This window comes from Macrobrachium rosenbergii, chromosome 8, assembly GCF_040412425.1.
Source record: "Macrobrachium rosenbergii isolate ZJJX-2024 chromosome 8, ASM4041242v1, whole genome shotgun sequence".
Lineage (NCBI taxonomy): Eukaryota > Metazoa > Arthropoda > Malacostraca > Decapoda > Palaemonidae > Macrobrachium > Macrobrachium rosenbergii.
The window spans coordinates 72864599-72882873 of NC_089748.1; the positions used below are offsets into that span (position 1 = coordinate 72864599).

At 36.0% G+C, this 18275-nt stretch overlaps 1 protein-coding gene across 4 annotated transcripts in view; it reads right to left on the reverse strand.

Moving 5' to 3' along the window:
* Positions 1-9999: 9999 nt before the first annotated feature.
* Positions 10000-18275, reverse strand: part of LOC136840991 (uncharacterized) — a 126094-nt gene continuing 117818 nt past the window's right edge. For 2 of the 4 annotated variants that reach the window (XM_067108006.1, XM_067108007.1), the window contains exon 5: positions 12454-12629. In XM_067108006.1, the coding sequence (XP_066964107.1) occupies positions 12576-12629 (54 nt within the window). In that variant the 3' untranslated portion in view covers positions 12454-12575. Of the gene's footprint in view, positions 10873-12453; positions 12630-18275 lie in introns of those variants that run through there. The other 2 variants (XM_067108008.1, XM_067108009.1) reach the window with 2 other exon arrangements.

The window sequence follows — 18275 nt, forward strand, 5'->3', positions numbered from 1 at the left end:
ATCCAAACCGCATTAAAAAAACCTGCGAGGACTCTTGTTCTCAGAGTCATTACTGACGTTGCTGTAAACTGTGGATGACATGAAGGCAGTCAGTCTCATTTCTTGGACCAACCTGTAGAATAAAACAACCCTTCATCTGAGAACCCAGCAGGTGGGCTTTCCTGCCCTTCACTAATGTGTCCATGAACATCAGAAAACTGGAACTTGCAGAACATGAAGAACCCGCATAAAATTTTCCTCCAGCTACTACCACTGACAGTCATGGAGAACCTCATCTGTAACAGGTACCTGGAAGCTGTCCAAAATAAACGCAACCTTCCAGCAACTAACGAAACCCAGCTGCAGAAAATGAATCATGAAACAGCTCTAAGGAGTAAGTTTCTATAGCAAGACAAACTGTCTGGCAACCATTTATAAGAACTTTGTGTAATACTTTGAAGACCACCATGAGATGGTTGTCCTCCAACAGGTTCACAAACTCCTGCAGTGTCTGTGGTAAAAATATCACCAAGGAAATTGGATATGAAGTTCTAGAAATTCTTAATGTTGATTCTTGAAGATTGGATGCACACTTTTTCTCATAAGATTAGCTATAATGAGCTTTTAAGACAAATCAAATTTATCTTTGAACAAGAAATAAAAATTTACTCTATTTTTAAATAAGGTTAAGAATGGCACATTTGCTATACTGAAACAAACATATTTTCATGCTTGTATAGGAAAACATATGGGATAGTTGGAGTTCATTTTCAAGAAGTATTTAACCCTTAAACGCCGAGCCTCTATTTACAAAAGTGTCTGTTGTATGCCGGCAGCGTTAGGGAGTTAGCGCCGTAGCGGAAAAAAAGTTTTTTTCAAAAAATCACAGCATGCTTAGTTTTTAAGATTAAGAGTTCATTTTTGGCTCCTTTTTTTGTCATTGCCTGAAGTTTAGTATGCAACTATCAGAAATGAAAAAAATATCACTATCATATATAATTATTGGAATATATGACAGTGAAAAAAAAAAAAATTTCATATATAATTGTATACAAATCACGCACTGAGCAAAACGGTTAAAGCTAATGAGTTTTTTTTTTTTTCGTTGTATTGTACACTAAATTGTGATGATTTTGGTATATAAAAAATTGTAAAACGATCAATGATTTTGGTATATAACAAACTGTAAAACGATCAAAGCAACACAGAGAAAATATCACAAAATGATGCATGAATTCGTAACGAGCGGACGTAAAAACAAGTTTTTTTTTCTAAAATTCACCATAAACTGAAATATTGTGCTAGAGACTTCCCGTTTGTTGTAAAATGAAGGTAATTGACTGAATATTACTAGGTGTAAGTGTTGTAGCTTACAATTGCAGTTTTCCACCATTTCGGTCGAGTTAAAGTTGACCGAAGATTGAATTTTTTCTATTTATCGTGATTTATATGAAAATATTTCAAAACTGATAAAAGCTACAACCATGAGTTATTTTTTGTTGTATTCCACATGATATTGGGCACATTTTCATGTATAACATTTTATGTAAGGCCTAATATAAAACGGTGCGAAAATTGCGACAATGTGACTAAAGAAATTCTGAGATTTTCAGGAGTTACCGCGCGCGGAGGGAAAGAAAAAGTTTTTCAAAAATTCACCATAAATCAAAATATTGTGCTAGAGACTTTCCGTTTGTTGCAAAATGATTGAATGTTACTAGAATGTAAGAGTTTTAGCTTACAATTGCATTTTTCTACCATTTCGGTCGAGTCAAAGTTGCCCGAAGGTTGAAATTTTGGCACATCGTGATTTATATGAAAATATTTAAAAACTGATAAAAGCTACAACCATGAGTTATTTTTTGTTGTATTCTACATGAAATTGCACACATTTTCATATATAAAACTTTATGTAAGGGCTAATATACAACGGCACAAACATTACAACAAAGTGACGAAAGAATTTCTGAGATTTTCAGCAGAGTTACTGCGCAGATGTAAGGAAAGTTTTTTCAAAAATTCACCATAAATCAAAATATTGTGCTAGAGACTTCCAATTTGTTGCAAAATGAAGGTAAATGATTGAATATTGCTAGAATGTAAGAGTTTTAGCTTACAATTGCATTTTTCGACCATTTCGGTCGAGTCAAAGTTGACCGAAGGTTGAAATTTTGGCACTTATCGTAATTTATATGAAAATATTTCAAAACTGATAAAAGCTACAACCATGGGTTGTTTTTCGTTGTATTTTACATGAAATTGCACACATTTTCATATATAAAACTTTATGTAACGGCTAATATAAAATGGTGCAAAAATTATGACAAAGTGAAGAAAGAATTTCAGAGATTTTTGACTGAGTTACCGCGTGGATGTAAGGAAACAGTTTTTATAAAAAATTTACCATAAATCAAAATATTGTGCTAGAGACTTCCAATTTGTTGCAAAATGAAGGTAAATGATTGAATATTACTCGAATGTAAGGGTTTTAGCTTACAATTGCGTTTTTCGACCATTTCAAGTTGACCGAGGGTTGAAATTTTGGCACATCATGATTTATATAAAAATATTTCAAAACTTATAAAAGCTACAACCATGGGTTGTTGTTTGTTGTACTCAACATGAAATTGTGCACATTTTCATATATAAAACTTTATGTAAGGGCTAATATAAAACGGTGCAAAAATTACGACAACGTGACGAAAGAGTTTCTGAGATGCGTCGCTGATGCTCTGTAGTGCGAGAAGAAAGAAATTCGCGCATGCGCGGCTTGGTAACGCTTGTAAACAAAACAACAGCGTGATTTGTGAACTCCCAACATCCCTCGGCACCCGACAGACAATTTTAGTCAACGTACGATACATCCAGTCGGCGTTTAAGGGTTAAGGGATGGTTAAGGTCATGCAGCAGCTCACCAACAAATTTTTCCTACCATCACCAGAGGATTTACTAACCAACCCAGTCCCTTCACCTTTCTCTTTCCAACTGCATAGGAATAATAGTGATGATGATGAAGTTGTGTACACTCTGACCACTTTAACCAGCACTCTGAGACCAGGAGACTGTTGTACCATAGAAAATCCTGGATGGCAGAGCTCACCCCTAAAAAATACCTTTGTAAACAGTCTTGCCAACTCATTCCACATATATATCTCTGTGTTATCAAAAGTAGAACATGCTATGATTACTGTAATCACTGCAATTCATTAGGTTTAGTTCCTTATGAAAATTCTGGCCTGCTCCATGGGCATCTCCCCGGAAAGCTTACGCCTTTGCTTGAGATTAAACCACTTTATCAGAGAGATTGAGAGATTCTGAGAGAGAGAGAGAGAATGTTTTCCAGAGAGAGAGAGAGAGAGAGAGAGAGAGAGAGAGAGAGAGAGAGAGAGAGAGAGAGAGAGAGAGAGAGAGAGAGAGAGAGAGAGAGAGAGAGAGACTATTGGTCCTGGGTTAAGTTATTACACTGACATGTCCATTTGCAAAAGTTAAAAAATACAGTTGTATTAAGAATAATTTTAATAAAAATATTGTTTAACATACTGTATGCAACTATATTTCATGCATTATTGTCATATTATCGTATTATAATTTATGAACATAGTGATCAGGCGCCATTTGCATTCTGGTAACGTTTACATTCTTAAAATAATCAGCTGATTGCATTTTACCAACATCATCACAGGCAGCCTACGGTTATTGGCGGGGGTTCCGTTCCTGGTGGCTTGACGATAACCAAAGAACACCAATAACCGAAATTCAAAGTCTACAGGCACCGCAATCCTCCTTACAGCACCCTAGACCGTGTGATGGCCAGATATTTTACCCTAATATGTAATAACCCTTTAATAAAAATGTGGAATTTCATTTGCCTAATCCTTTACTATGGTCTGCATGGTAGTTCTACAAATTTTTAATGCCAGATTTGATGAACTTACAGGTAACCCTTGGCCTAGATAAAAAAAGACGTCTCACCTTTTTCAGAACACTTAATGATGTCATATTTCATCTCCATTGATACTGTCCTCCTCTTCTTAGTGGCACTTCCATCGGACACAGCATTCTCACATTTGGGAGCCAAAGTAAATTAAAAAAAACATAAGCTAAGGTGACAAAGTATCAAGCAGCAAGAACGTATCGTGTATCATGCAAGTTCCTTTTTTGAGATACCAAATTACAATAGACTAACTCTTTTCCTTCATCTCTTTATTTATCCCATCTTCTAGTATAGTTAAAAGAGTAAAACAGAATGATAAAAGTATCATTAGTAATGTTATAATCGTTGATTAAACGCGTACAACCATAAACAACTGAATGAAAATAGTTGTTTTGCTGCGAACAACTGAATTGGATAACAACAGCTGTTTTGCTTGCATTTCAACCATTGAAGAAGAGTAAAAAATTACTGTGGTTATGTTACAAATGGCATTAAGTGGAATAGAACCGATATATTTTTACATTATACCTTTATTTCCTATGGAGAAAAGATTGGCAAGGAAACACAGTGCTAAATTTAAACTGCAAGTTGTAACTGAAGCTGAGAAAACAATGTTCAAACTGCTAATGACTAAATTATCATGCATCAGCAACATGGATGAAACTACCGTAAATAACAGTGGAGAAAAAATACTTTAATCAAAACTACTATTATTATTATTATTAAAGTAGTTTAACCAGACCACTGAGCTGACTTTCAGCTCTCATAGGGCTGGCCCGAAGGATTTGATTAAAATACTAGGTCTAGGCCTGAAGTCAAGCGCTAGGACCCAATAGATCATCCAATACTAAGATGAATGGATTAAAATGAAATTAAAAACTGCACATAGGAACATGCTCTCATACAATAAATACATTTACTCAGACTTCGTTACATACATACTAAAACGGTATATTAAAATTCAGAATATAAATTAAACAAAATTTAAAAATTCCTTTTTGTAAAATTCAAATGTTAAAAGGATTTTCATATTTTTATTATTTACTTATTTTTATATTTTGTTAATTAAATTACAGTTCTTCAAGAACATCATAATTGAATGATTGAAAATGTGAAAGATTCTGACAAAATTTCTTTCACTGACCTATTTCCAAAAGTAGACATTCGTTGTCGGTCATACTTTGAACATTCACATAACACATGTCTGACTGTTATTATTACTCTGCATTCTGAGCACTCGGGAGCCGGGCCATGTGGGCTGCTCATTAAGTGCCCATGTGTCAGACGAGTATGGCCTATTCTGAGGCGTGTTAAAATTACTTGTGCGTGTCTCTCTCTCTGATATGATGAACTCCATTTTTTAACATTAGGTTTTAATTCTTTCAGTTTATTACTTTCAGGTTCTTCATCCCATATATGCTGCCATTTATTTATGATACCCATTTTTATGTGAGTTACATAATCTGTAACAGGGATATTCACATTTGATCTTGTCATGTGAGTTGCTGCTTTAGCTGCTTTGTCTGCTTCTTCATTTCCTTTGATCCCTACATGCGCAGGGATCCAACATATTTCTTCATTTTTTCCATTATTATATAATTTATGGAGATATAATTTAATTTGTTGTACTATATTATTATTTGATTTGTAACTTTGAATAGCTTCTATAGCGCTTCTTGAATCACTGAAAATCACAAAATTATTGAATGATGATTCTTTAATTATTTTTATAGCTGATGCAATTCCATACAATTCTGCTGTAAATACAGAAGCATTATTGGGCAGGGAGAACTGATAAGTTTTGTCTTGGGACACTGCAGCATATCCTACTCCGTGTTCTGATTTAGATCCATCTGTATATATTGCATAATGTGGACCTTTTCGGTTTATATGCTCTATTGTATGCTGTCTATGGTGTTCTGTTGTATATGAGTTACTTTTTGATAAATACTTGAGGTGTGTGCAAATTCTCGTTTTATTCATTGTCCAGAGAGGAGGTGATTTTACTATTACAGGCACTTGTATATTTATATTCAGCGACTCAAACAATCTTTTAGCTCTAATTGGGACTACTGGCCATGAAAGAACACATTTCACTGTTGTTTTCACGCCGATAAAAGATAAATACGTAAAGCTTGTATGAAGATGAAATCAAGTAAAAGCAAACAGAATCTGTTAATTTTTTACACAACAACATGCCCCAATGCCATCTAAAAAAAAAAAAAAAAAAAAATTTAGTTCACAATGAAACGTATTTAAGTTATATTTTGACTTAAAAACACTTCGTATAAAAAATAACCTTGTCCCATATAAACAGTTTCTAGAGATTCATTTACACTAACTATAAGCAAGAAAATCACTCTGAATTGAGTTACATACGGCAAGACAAACTTACCTCGTAATTATCCCTCGGCTGATTTCCAAAGTCCAAACCAAAACATTGATCGCTTTCTCTGTATTTTACAATACAATAGTAATATGAGAATACATACAATATTGGATACAGTGAAATATAGCAAAACTTTTTAAAAGATCCATGGAAAAGACGCATTTCGTTATTTCTGTATTTTATGATTGTCTCACAGCGCTTAAGCTGTCGATAACTAGACAATGATGCTGTTAACCCTAGTTATGAAAATATTTGACAAGGGCTGTAAACCCGAAATGCAGATCACTGATCCCGCCAATACCCGGGGGCTGCCTGTAGCTGCTAAATAAAACGCATTTTGGAGATTTGTTATATTTGTAAACTATCAATGCTGAGTTTAAAAATGCAACTTTTTTACTCATAAATTCAGTAAATTAAATGATGTAAACGTGTGATTTCACCAGTATCAGATGTTGCTTTTGCCTCTTCAAAAACATTTAGTGGCCTGCACATATACGTTTCTCCAGCTGCAGCTAACAACTGTAAATTTAGTGGCATACTTTCATAAAGCTTTCCTCTCCATTGTGCGAATGATGAATAAAAATTTATTTTATTTTTATTTATGACAGTCACCATTGAAAATTAGCAAATTTTTAACAAGTCGACAACTGTGACGTAACCCTTAATATGTGTGTTAGTTATAGTAACTGACACTGGCAAACAGATGTTTCTCAATATGACTGCTTATGTCAGTACTTGCTGTTGTTTATGCAGTTTCTTGCATGCAGTAGTATGTGGTAGTTAATTACAAGAAATAGTAATGAATTCTTAGACAAGTCACAAGGTTGGTAAGTCTGATTAAATGTGTGAAGATTTGAATTTAACCTAATTAACTCTTGCTTCTAGGCCTATTTATTAGTTAAAAACTACCTCTTATATACATTATCAATGGTATCTACCAAAACTGAGACAGCATAGAAAGTTTAGCCTAGTGTAATCCACTGAAAATACATCTTGCATTATACACGATGTATATGATGAAATCATGTTTCTGGGCGAAATTTTAATGGTCGCATGATACAAGTATTTACACAAATTACAGTTCTCTTGTATGCTGTATGTTTTTGAGTTCACAATGTTTTAGTTGGACATGAACTGTTCTTGTGTGTTTACAGAGCAAGCTTCAGTTCTGAAATCCAAAGAAATCCAAAAACTGAAATGACGTGTGGCACCACCTTCGTAGCTGCTCAAGAACTAATGGCAGCTGATTAAAAAAGGTATTGGATCATGGGAATTGCTGGACCACGGAGTGCCAAATCTAAAATGTTGGACTGTATTAATAATGAAAACCTAAGGTTCTGAGGGATTCCTGGCTGAACCTTAATGACCTTATATGAATACTGGAGCTCATTGTAATGGTCAAGAGTCCTAGCAGCCCGCTGCAGTAGGATACATTCCACTCTTCACCCTAAACCTAATGTTCCTCAAATTAAGGCAAGTTCTTTAAAGTATATTTGTGTAATGAAGGGAACAGTTTATCAATACATGCTAATAACTGTGCATATTGGACATACAAAGGTTAAGAATTGGGTGAATGCAATTCTGAACACAAAATGGTATCACAAGATATGCTCAGGACAGAAAAATTTAAATGGTGTGAAGCATTTTTGATGGCATACATATATACAAGTTAATAATACAGCAAGAAAGGAGAGGGTCATGTTATGGTGAATGGGCAGGCACTGGATAAAGCAGAATATCTCTGTTACTGAATTTTAACGCAGATACTACAATGTAGTAAGAAAACGAATAACAACCATGAATGAAATGGAAAGAGATTGCTCGATTAAAGATAAATAAGAATAATTATCATAATTAGTATTTTCATCTCACACCAAATATCAATGACACTTATATGCCATTATATATATATATATATATATATATATATATATATATATATATATATATATATATATATATATATATATATATATATATATATATATATATATATATATATATATATATATATATATATATATATACGCAGTCCTTAGTTATTATGAAGTTCGGTTCTGGGGTGCGATGATAACCGGTAATCGCCACTAACTGAAAATCGCGATTTCAGAGTTTATTGGCACCGAAAAGCGCCGATTTTCGGTTATCAACGCCTCTGTTAGGTATGCATCGGCACCAATAAGTGGAAATCAGCGATTTTCGGCGCTGATTACTGATTATTGTCGCTGTGTGTGTGTGTGTGTGTGTGTGTGTGTGTGTGTGTGTGTGTGTGTGTGTGTGTATATATATATATATATATATATATATATATATATATATATATATATATATATATATATATATATATATATATATATATATATATATATATATATATATATATATATATATATATACTGTATACAGTAAAACCCAGATCAGTGGCTCACTCATGCTTGGTTGCCCCTACCACTTTGTCATCCCACACAGGAGGTTACAGGAATCATTCCCTTCCCTGCTTGCATGACTTTTGCATCTTCAAGGCAGGTCATCATACTTTTAGCACACACTGATAAAATTTTTCAAGTGAAGTAATGAGACACTAAATAGTTTTTTTTTTGTTGGAGCTGACATTTTAGTGAAAATACAAATTTCTGGTAGGCATCCCATCATTGTCATTCCTTGCTTAGACAGGACACAGGGATACAGTAAACCTTCCATATTAGCAGGGGGATTGCATTCCAGACGCCCCCGCAAATAGTTAAAATCCGTAAATACTTAGAAACCCCCCCTAAAAGAGCTTCTAAATGCCTGTCTTGAAAGTTCAAATACCAAATGTATACTTAAAGTATCATCCTACATCAAATATACCTTAAATTATTATCCTATTACTATATTAATCTTTGAAATTATATTATTAATATCATTTCAAAGTCATCTTAAACATTAGTCCCTTAAAAATACATACATACCCTTCTAGCCAAAACAAAGACTTACCTCTAATTTATATTAAGCCAGCCCTGCACTGGAACGGGCAAAAGAGAGAGAGAGAGAGAGAGCTCATCTCTTTAATCTCTCAAGGAATGTTAATCCATTTCTATTTAAGCGACAGACAACAAAAAAATTTGTTTGTTTTTTGTCTTCTAAAGATGTATTACCTTTACTAGCATTTTTAAAACACTATAAACACACACACACACACACACACAAACAGTGTGCACATGTGATAATACCAATTGGTTAAAGAGACTCAAATTAGTACTATCTTTTCCTCAGAGAGAGAGAGAGAGAGAGAGAGAGAGAGAGAGAGAGAGAGAGAGAGAGAGAGAGAGAGAGAGAGAGAGAATGACTGAACTATGTATCTATTTATCTATTCAGATTCATACCCAGGGCATTTGAAAGCTCCCATTACTAATGAGGAAGCTGGGGATAGACAAGTCCAGAGAGTGTTGAGGTGGTTTCAGTGCTCACTGAGAAGGGAGAACTATTACTTACAACAGCATCAAGAAAAAATCAGAGTGAATTCAAGTAGAAAGTGCATAAGAGAATGGAATGAACTCAATACAAGTTTTGTGTTGCAAAAGTAGAACCTGAAGTACACAATGAGTTATGAAAAAAACTACAGCTACCCTAATCAAGCTTGCTTACCATGTATCTTAACAAGAAGCTTACAGCTGTTGCAATGAGATAAAGAAAAGGAAAATAGGTCAAACACAACTACTTGGTAATTCACATATAATGAATAATGAAGAATATATAAAAATATTAAACATAAGAATAAAAGGAGCTTAGAAGTAAGCAATCAGTGCTAAATAATGATATAAAGGAATTATGACAAAAGAAAATTTGATGCAAAATGAACATCTCAAATGTACACTACACAATATAAAATAGGTTACTGTACTTAACCACAATATTAAAAAAAAACCTTACCCTTACCTATGAAATGATTCAGGGCAGGTAAAATGAGGGGCTGTCCTACAAGGAATCTCTTCGGCCATCTAATCAGGATTCTGAACTTTTGAAAAGTTTTAGTTCTAGCTTAAATATATTATACATTATGCATAATATAATAATCAAATCACATCTTTAAAATTCAAAATCCTAACTGATCGAATATAAAATTTCTAATACTACAATTTCGTTAGATAAATGTAAAATATCTTCTGGCATTCAAGCAACATAACTATACCAGTTTTTAAGTCAGACTCCAAACTGTAAATAAAACATACAGTATGATTTTGTCAGATAAAAAATGGTAAGTGTACAACCTCGCTAAAAAACAGTAAAATATTTCATAGCTTTTGAAATACAGTTTACAGTAAAATAAGCACATGAATAATAACTAATGTTTAGGACAAACTAGACATACAGCAACAATAATAATTTTTTTATATAAAAAGTTATTTTTTTGTATGGAAAAGCAATGCATAGTTTCCAATGCTACGTTCTTATAAAATGCTTGAACTACAAGGAAACAACAAATTCCAAACAATGAGAAGCCTCACCCTTACTAGTATACTAAGTAATAAGAAGAACAAAATTATTACCTCCCAGGAGCATTTTCTTACTGATCCCTTATTTGTTTTATCTGTGAAATAAAATGAAGAGTATGCATGATTCAGTCAATTATATTAATTTTCAACATACAGCAGTGAATATGTCACAGAATATCAACACTATCAAGACTGGCTTGATTAACAATAAAGAAAAATCATGTAATGATGCACAGCAAAAGCAAAATCACTTTTACATAATTTCATCACATGACACAACGATATTATATAAATCAATATTGAAAGATGGTCATAAACTATATAAAAAAATTTCAATTTCTTAACACAAAAAGTCAACTTTTAGAGTATAACCCCATCTTTCAAATCTAGCTAACATTGGTGGTCTTGAAATGTCCAGGACATGTGGCTCTTATCTTGTTAAATAAACGGCAAAACCTCAGAAGAGCAACACTAATGTAAAAACTTTATTTGTTTAATTCCAAAAAACAGCAAAATCTCAGAAGAGCAACACTAATGTAAAAACTTTATTTGTTTTATTCCAGAAACATCACTCATATCCAGCCCGAATAACAATTTGGGAGGTTAGGTGAGCTGCAAAGAGTCACACACTACTAAACGTTACCTGCAGAATCCTCATAGGTGAGCTCTTGGGTATAGAAACTAGTCAAGGATCCTAAAGACACATCTTCTAAAGCCTGAAGACTTCTTACATAACAAAGGACCCCTTTTGAGTCATACAAGATTACATTTGTGTAGGTAATGACTAAACCATAGTCTTCCATATTTCATAAAGGGGGAGACATGTTAACTGATGATACCAGACTTCTATATTTCCTAGAAGGAAAGGAAATAGGTAAAAGAGAAAGAGGATGAGAAATCCCTTACCCATTCCCCCAGAATGAATAGCCTGTCACACACATACTAACATTCCAAATGAGTGCAAATACTTCTATTCAAGAGTGAAGCTTCTTTGTAATCTTTTGAAAAGTTGGTTAGCATCTCCACAATGGAGACCAATAGAAGACTAATTCAATGTTTTTTTTTAAAAAAGGCATACAGTTTACTAACTGTCTTTGAAGACTCAAATGCCAGCAGATATGCTATCTTTATAGTCCAATCTTTTAATACTTCCTTCAAAGGTTCCTAAAGTGCTCTGTAATGCTTTTTAAACCCAGAAATAAATACCAGATGGGGAGCTTGACAGACTTCCATGGCTCCCCAAACTGCTAAGATAACTGAGTTAGAGTTATCACCCATAAAATGGCAGAGATTGACAGCTTCTACTGATGTCTATATAACAGAAAAGTCTGCTATTTGGCTGGATCAATATTTTTCCCATGACACTAATAACATTTCTGTAATTATTTTACTAAGCATAATTTTTACAATTTTTCATAATTCCGGTCATCCATTGCATTCTAGCCTTCCGTAACTTATACAATCCAATATGTACCACCAGAAATTCAGTTAATTCTAACAATCTTGACTTTCTTTTGTAAGGTTCAATACCACACTTATCAAGAAGTTTTGTTCCAATTGTGACCACATTATGGAATAATCATCCTAGTCACATAGTTGAATCATGGAAACTTCAAATGTTAAAACAAAGATTAATGCATTTTTATTGAGCAGGTTCACTTTAGAATCTCATTTCATAGTTTTAATTGTTTAACCTCATTAGTTTTTCTTTGTTATTTTGCCTGGCAGAAGTTGGTGATTGAGGTTCTGAGAGATCTGGCACTGGCTTCAGCTGTGTCTGCAGAAGAGCCTCTTCCTCTTATTTCCCACTGGATAGCCTCCATGTGTGAAGTTGAAGCATTTCCAGATTACACTGAAACATGAGGGAAATGTTTGGAAGTACCGTTTCCCACAACAAAAAATCCTAGGTCTGGTATCATTTTCACTAGGATAAAATATATGTGGCAATTAGATATATGTAGCAGATATTACATAGGTACACAGTAACATGCATATGAGCTCAGAAACAGTTACTGTTAAACATTCTAAGAGTTGGGTAAACAAAGCTATTTGGAACCACAAAGTTGGATGTTCTGAGACAAATAGCTTTGTCTCAGAACATCCAGCTTTGTGGTTCCAAGGTGACTTACCTAATGTTGGGTCTGGCAGTAGGATTATTGTGCCTTCCCTGGCAATATCTCAGCATGACCACTACTCTCATGGCAATATTTCAGGAATTTTTATCCATGGTAAAGTCACAAGTTATCAACTGTTTTCTTAATTCCAGATACCCATTGGGGTTTGGTAATAAAGAACAAGAAACACATGAACCTATAGTATATGTATTATCCCTTGTGAATCTAAGGTGACTTATCTAATTATGTCGGGTCTGGCCGCAGGGTACTGGCCCTTCCCTGTTACAGGAATACTGCACCTAATAACCACCCCTTAAACTTGGAGAATTCTTTGAAAGAAACATTTCCATAGAAAATTAACGATGTACAGGTACTCACCTTTTGGATGTCATGCAACTTAGGAAAGGAGTAAGGGTCTGCCTTTTCAATAAGGGACACTAAAATAATTCTCTGTCCATGTACAGAGAGTGGCTTGTTTGTGCTAGGGTGTAGGAAAAAGAGGACCATCTAGGGTGTTTGCCATGACATTTAAGTAAACCCTGAATGCTTGAACCAGGCATTATGTTTTACCCAAAATACTTAGTTCCCTTTGAATCTTCTCCTAGCCTAACTTGTCAAAAATGCTACAATCATGCAATCCACCCACCTGTTCATGTTCCTCTTCCTGTATAATCCAGCTTAAGACCACAAAAAAAAATCCCCACAAACACAAACTAACTTACAACCTACAACCGACAACCTAACAAAGAGAGCTCTGTATACCAGCCCACACCGAAAAGCGTCACTGGTTCAAACTTGTTTAGATTTTGCACCCCCCTGCAGCAGCGTATTGCATCCTGTGACGTCACAACACACACAGTTTCACTTCAAAACATAAAGAATGTTTTGTTATGGAACCATCTTATAAAATTAAATGTGCTTCTTATACATTTTGTAAATGAATAATGCCCATACTACTCACTAATGCAGAAAAATAAAAATAAAATAATAATTACACTTTAAAAACCGATATATACTCATCCTCATCAGAAAATGGGATTTTCCCTTTAAAAGGTCCTCACTCTTGGCCAAGAATGATAGGACACAAGACAACAGTAAATGACAACTAGGCGTGAGAGATGAAACACTGTCCCTGTCTAAGAGGGCCCAGTACACAAACCAAGCTCCTGATGCCAAAATGGTCAAGAAGACTGCTTTTTGGAACATCTGAGTTGTAGTTGTATTGGGCTCACTGAACTGAGGGGATGACAGGAGTCTAAGAACCTTATTCAGGGACTTTGTAATGGGAAGCCTTGCAGGAGCTGGCCTTTGCAGGGCAAAAGACTGGAGAAAGGAATTAAGAATTTCTATACTGCATTAAAATCAGTTCCAAAATACTAAAGCAAGGGTTCCAACAGCGCTGCCTTGTATGCCATGACGGTTTTGATAGCAAGGCACTTGACCTCAAAAGATATATAAGGGATTTTGACAAAGGAAAAATCTATTTCTGGGTGAAGGCCTGTGTCGCTCAGTGAAATGTCCCTTTACAGCACACATTTCTAGGTATAAGTATTGCTAGATATACCAGAGAAAAAAGCCAATAGGATGCCAGAGTTACTACCTCTGGATCGATACATCCTTATAGGATGTCGGTATGTCATCTAGGAGCCGAGTGGAAGCCACTACCACAGACACTTAACCCAATAGACTCCTCCTCACCAAAACCCCTCTGCCTAAGAGGTGCCGATCTACTCTGTCCCACCACCGCTACTACTAATTCTACCCACAATGCACCATCCTGAAATAGCACCCAAGCTTTTTTGGCTAGATCAGGTGGGGAAATATAGAGAGGGAAGGGTTCACTGAGCGACACAGGCCTTCACCAGAAATAGATTTTCCTTTGTCAAAATCCCTTTTCTGGGCTTGTCCTGTGTCGCTGAGTGAAATAGTAGCAGAGAAGTGACCAAAGAAGCTTGTAAATTTAAAAAAGGGTTAATGTAATAAGGATAAAATAAAATTTTTTATTTTGAATATGCTTTTACTAATCCAGAAAAGCAAATATAAAAATAAATTAGTACAAAAGGATTATAACTGACTTAATTAATGCAAAAAAATGTGGTTACAATCTTAAGATTAATAAACAAACTAGTAACCATCACCTATAAAACAATATTTAGTGAAAGCTTAACAACTAAGGTGATAAAGCAAAGCCAGGTATGGATTGAGAAGCAACCCAAACCAGATAACAAGATAGGAAGGACGGGAATACAAGCGAGGCAGGTAGGTGAGGTACCAACTGGTAGGGCAAGCAAAATACAAAACAATTACAATTACAATTTACCAACAATAAAATATTATAAAACAATATTATGCTGACTCTGGGGAAACAATGTTCCCTGCAGCGACAGCAGAAAAACTTCAAAGCCTCCAAGGATTTGAGATAATGACGTTTAAAGACTCTAGGGATTTCCAGCCATTATATTTTTAATTTCCTCAAAATTCATGTGTTGGAAATAATTAACTGAGGTGGCTACAGCCCAGATATCATGGACCTGGGGATAGAATCTGGATTAGCTTATTTAATAAAATAAAGTATTTGTTGTCTAATGCCATTCAAGGAAATGGTTCCACCATTTTCTCTAACAAAAGTGGACCTGAAGACCTCTGAGAGGTTCTTTTTCTAGATAGGCTTTTAATGTGACCACCGGACACAAGGAGGGATCTTCTAAAAGGGGTATTATCTTCAGGGAGACCACCTAATTAGAGGATCTTCATTCTTAGCTAAAAACATTTGATCTGGGGAGAGTAGAACCTCTCTCCCGATGGGAGAAAATCCACATGATTCGGCTCTAGAAAGGGCTGACAGTTCAGAGATTCTAGCTCCTGAAGCCAGGCTAATTAAAACAAAGTTTTTCTAAGAAGAGTCGAATAAGGCAAGACTCATTATTTGTGTCTGAGGCTAATTTTAATACATCATTTAAAAACCAAGAAACCGTTTTAGGACGGGTTGTTGGTCTAAGACAGGCACAAGCTTTAGGAATAGATGAAAAAGTATGAATCAAATCAGATCAATATTAAATCCCCATAGAAATACTTTCTTTAAAGGCAGATTTAGTTGTAGTAATGGTACTAGCTGCCAGACCTTTATCAAAAAGGGCTTTAAAAAATGAGATTGCAAGATTTGTAGTCATAGTATGAACGTCTGACTCTTTCAGAAAGTTAGCCAGTTTTTTAACTGCTGAATCATACTGACGAAGAGTAGACTCTCTCTTATCTGATTCCAAAAACATTGTGTTTTGAGGATCAACATTAGCATTTTTCTGAGCCGTAAACTTCATGAAATCCATAAAGTTAGGGCATTCAGCATTCCTGAGGAAGCTGACACAGTCTGAGTTTGTACTACTTGGGTTAACATTGGATGAGGAATTTGCAAGGCTCTGAGTTTCAGCTCTGACAGGAGGGGAAACCAATTGCTCTTCGGCCAGTTGGGGGGCTACTAAGGCTATTTGACCTTGAATGACCTGAGTTTGTGTAAAACTTTCCATAGAAGATTTACTGGAGGAAACAGATAGACTTTCTGCCATCTGTTCCAGTCTATTGACATTGTGTCTGTAGCGTAAGCCCGAGGGTCCAGGTTCGGAGCTATATAACATAGGAGTTTGTGATTTGATTCTGTGGCAAATAGGTCCACCTGAAGCCCTGGAATCTTCTGGCAAATCCAATTGAAGGATTTCTTGTCCAGAGACCATTCCGATTCCAGGGGAGTCGTTCTTGACAGCGAATCTGCAATCACGTTCCTCACTCCTGACAGATGTGTGGCTGACCAGTGCCAATGGTTTTTCATTGCTAATGAAAAGATTGCTATCATTACATGATTTATGTGACTTGTCTTGGAACCTCCCCTGTTCAGACAATGAACTATCACTGCACTGTCCAGGACTAATCTGACATGTATGTTCCTGGCCGGACGTAAGCGTTTCAGAGTCAAGAAAACTGCCATTGCTTCCAGAATGTTTATGTGGAAGTGACGAAAGTGGCTCGACCAGAGTCCTTGAACTTTTTTGTATTGTGAGTAACCTCCCCAACCAGTCAGAGATGCGTCCGTGTGGACGATCAAGGCTGGAGGGGGAAATTGTAAAGGAATCGATTTGGAAAGACTTTTGGCTGTTGTCCAGGAGCGAAGTCTTTTCTTTAAGATTGGAGGTATTAGGGAGACTTTGTCTCTGAATTTGCAATTGGCTCAACTCCGCCACACTTGATTTATGTCCTTTAGTTTTGCTTTTAGGAGAAGGTCTGTTACGGACGCAAACTGAAGAGAGCCCAGGATTCTTTCTTGAGTGCGACGAGAGGCTCGTTTGCACTTGAGAAACTGTCTTGTTGCTTTGGCTATCTCTTTGCATTTTGCTGGGGGAATTGAAGGTTTGTGGGTACTTAAGTCCCACTGAATGCCCAGCCACTGAAATTTGTCCGCAAGGGTTAGGCGAGATTTCTTTGTGTTTATATGAAAACCAGATATTCCAGAAACTGAATGACTAACTTGGTCGACTTCCGACATTCAGAGTCGTTGGAAGCCCAGATTAGCCAATCGTCCAGATAAGCTACGACCTTGATGCCTTGAGATCTCAGCTCTTGCACCACGGCTTCTCCCAGTTTGGTGAAGATCCTGGGTGCTATATTTAGTCCCAAAAGGCATCACTCTGAATGAGTAAGCCTGTCTTCCCAGTCTGAATCCCAGATAAGGGGAGAAGTTTCTTGCTATTGGAACATGATAATAGGGCGTCTGTAAGATCTATAGAGGTGGTGACGTGACACGGGAAGCAAGGTCCGTGCATTTGAGAGACGGTCAACATAAGGAACTTGTCGCATTGAATGTAAGAGTTTAGAGTTGATAGGTCTAAAATCACTCTTTGCTTGTCTGAGTCTTTCTTTGTACGCTGAATAAGCGTCCCTTGAAATTTTAGATGTCTGACTTTCTTTGTTGCCTTCTTTAAAAGAAGGTCTTCTGCATAGTCTAACAGATCTGGTGTTGGAGTCTGATAGAACCTGACAAGTGGAGGGTCCCCTACCCAACTCCACCCCAGGCCCTTTGAAAATAATACTGTGGGCCCATGGACTGAATGTCCAATGGTCCTTGAAGAGGCGCAATCTCCCACCTACCTGGGGATGCTCATTTAGTAGAGGGCTTACTGTCTCTGGCTCCTCTTGAGCCTCTACCACGAGATTGGCGCCTGGGACCGTGTCTGGATCTAAAGCTTCCCCTACCTCTATTGCCCTTGAACTGGCGATAGTTCTGAAAAGTCTGAGACTCATAGGTAGGGTTAAAGGCCGGAGAGACATAGGCTGTTGAACCAGCGGGATGGTGAGCCGGTTGGTTCAATAGAACATACTGTGGATGTCCTTTGGAG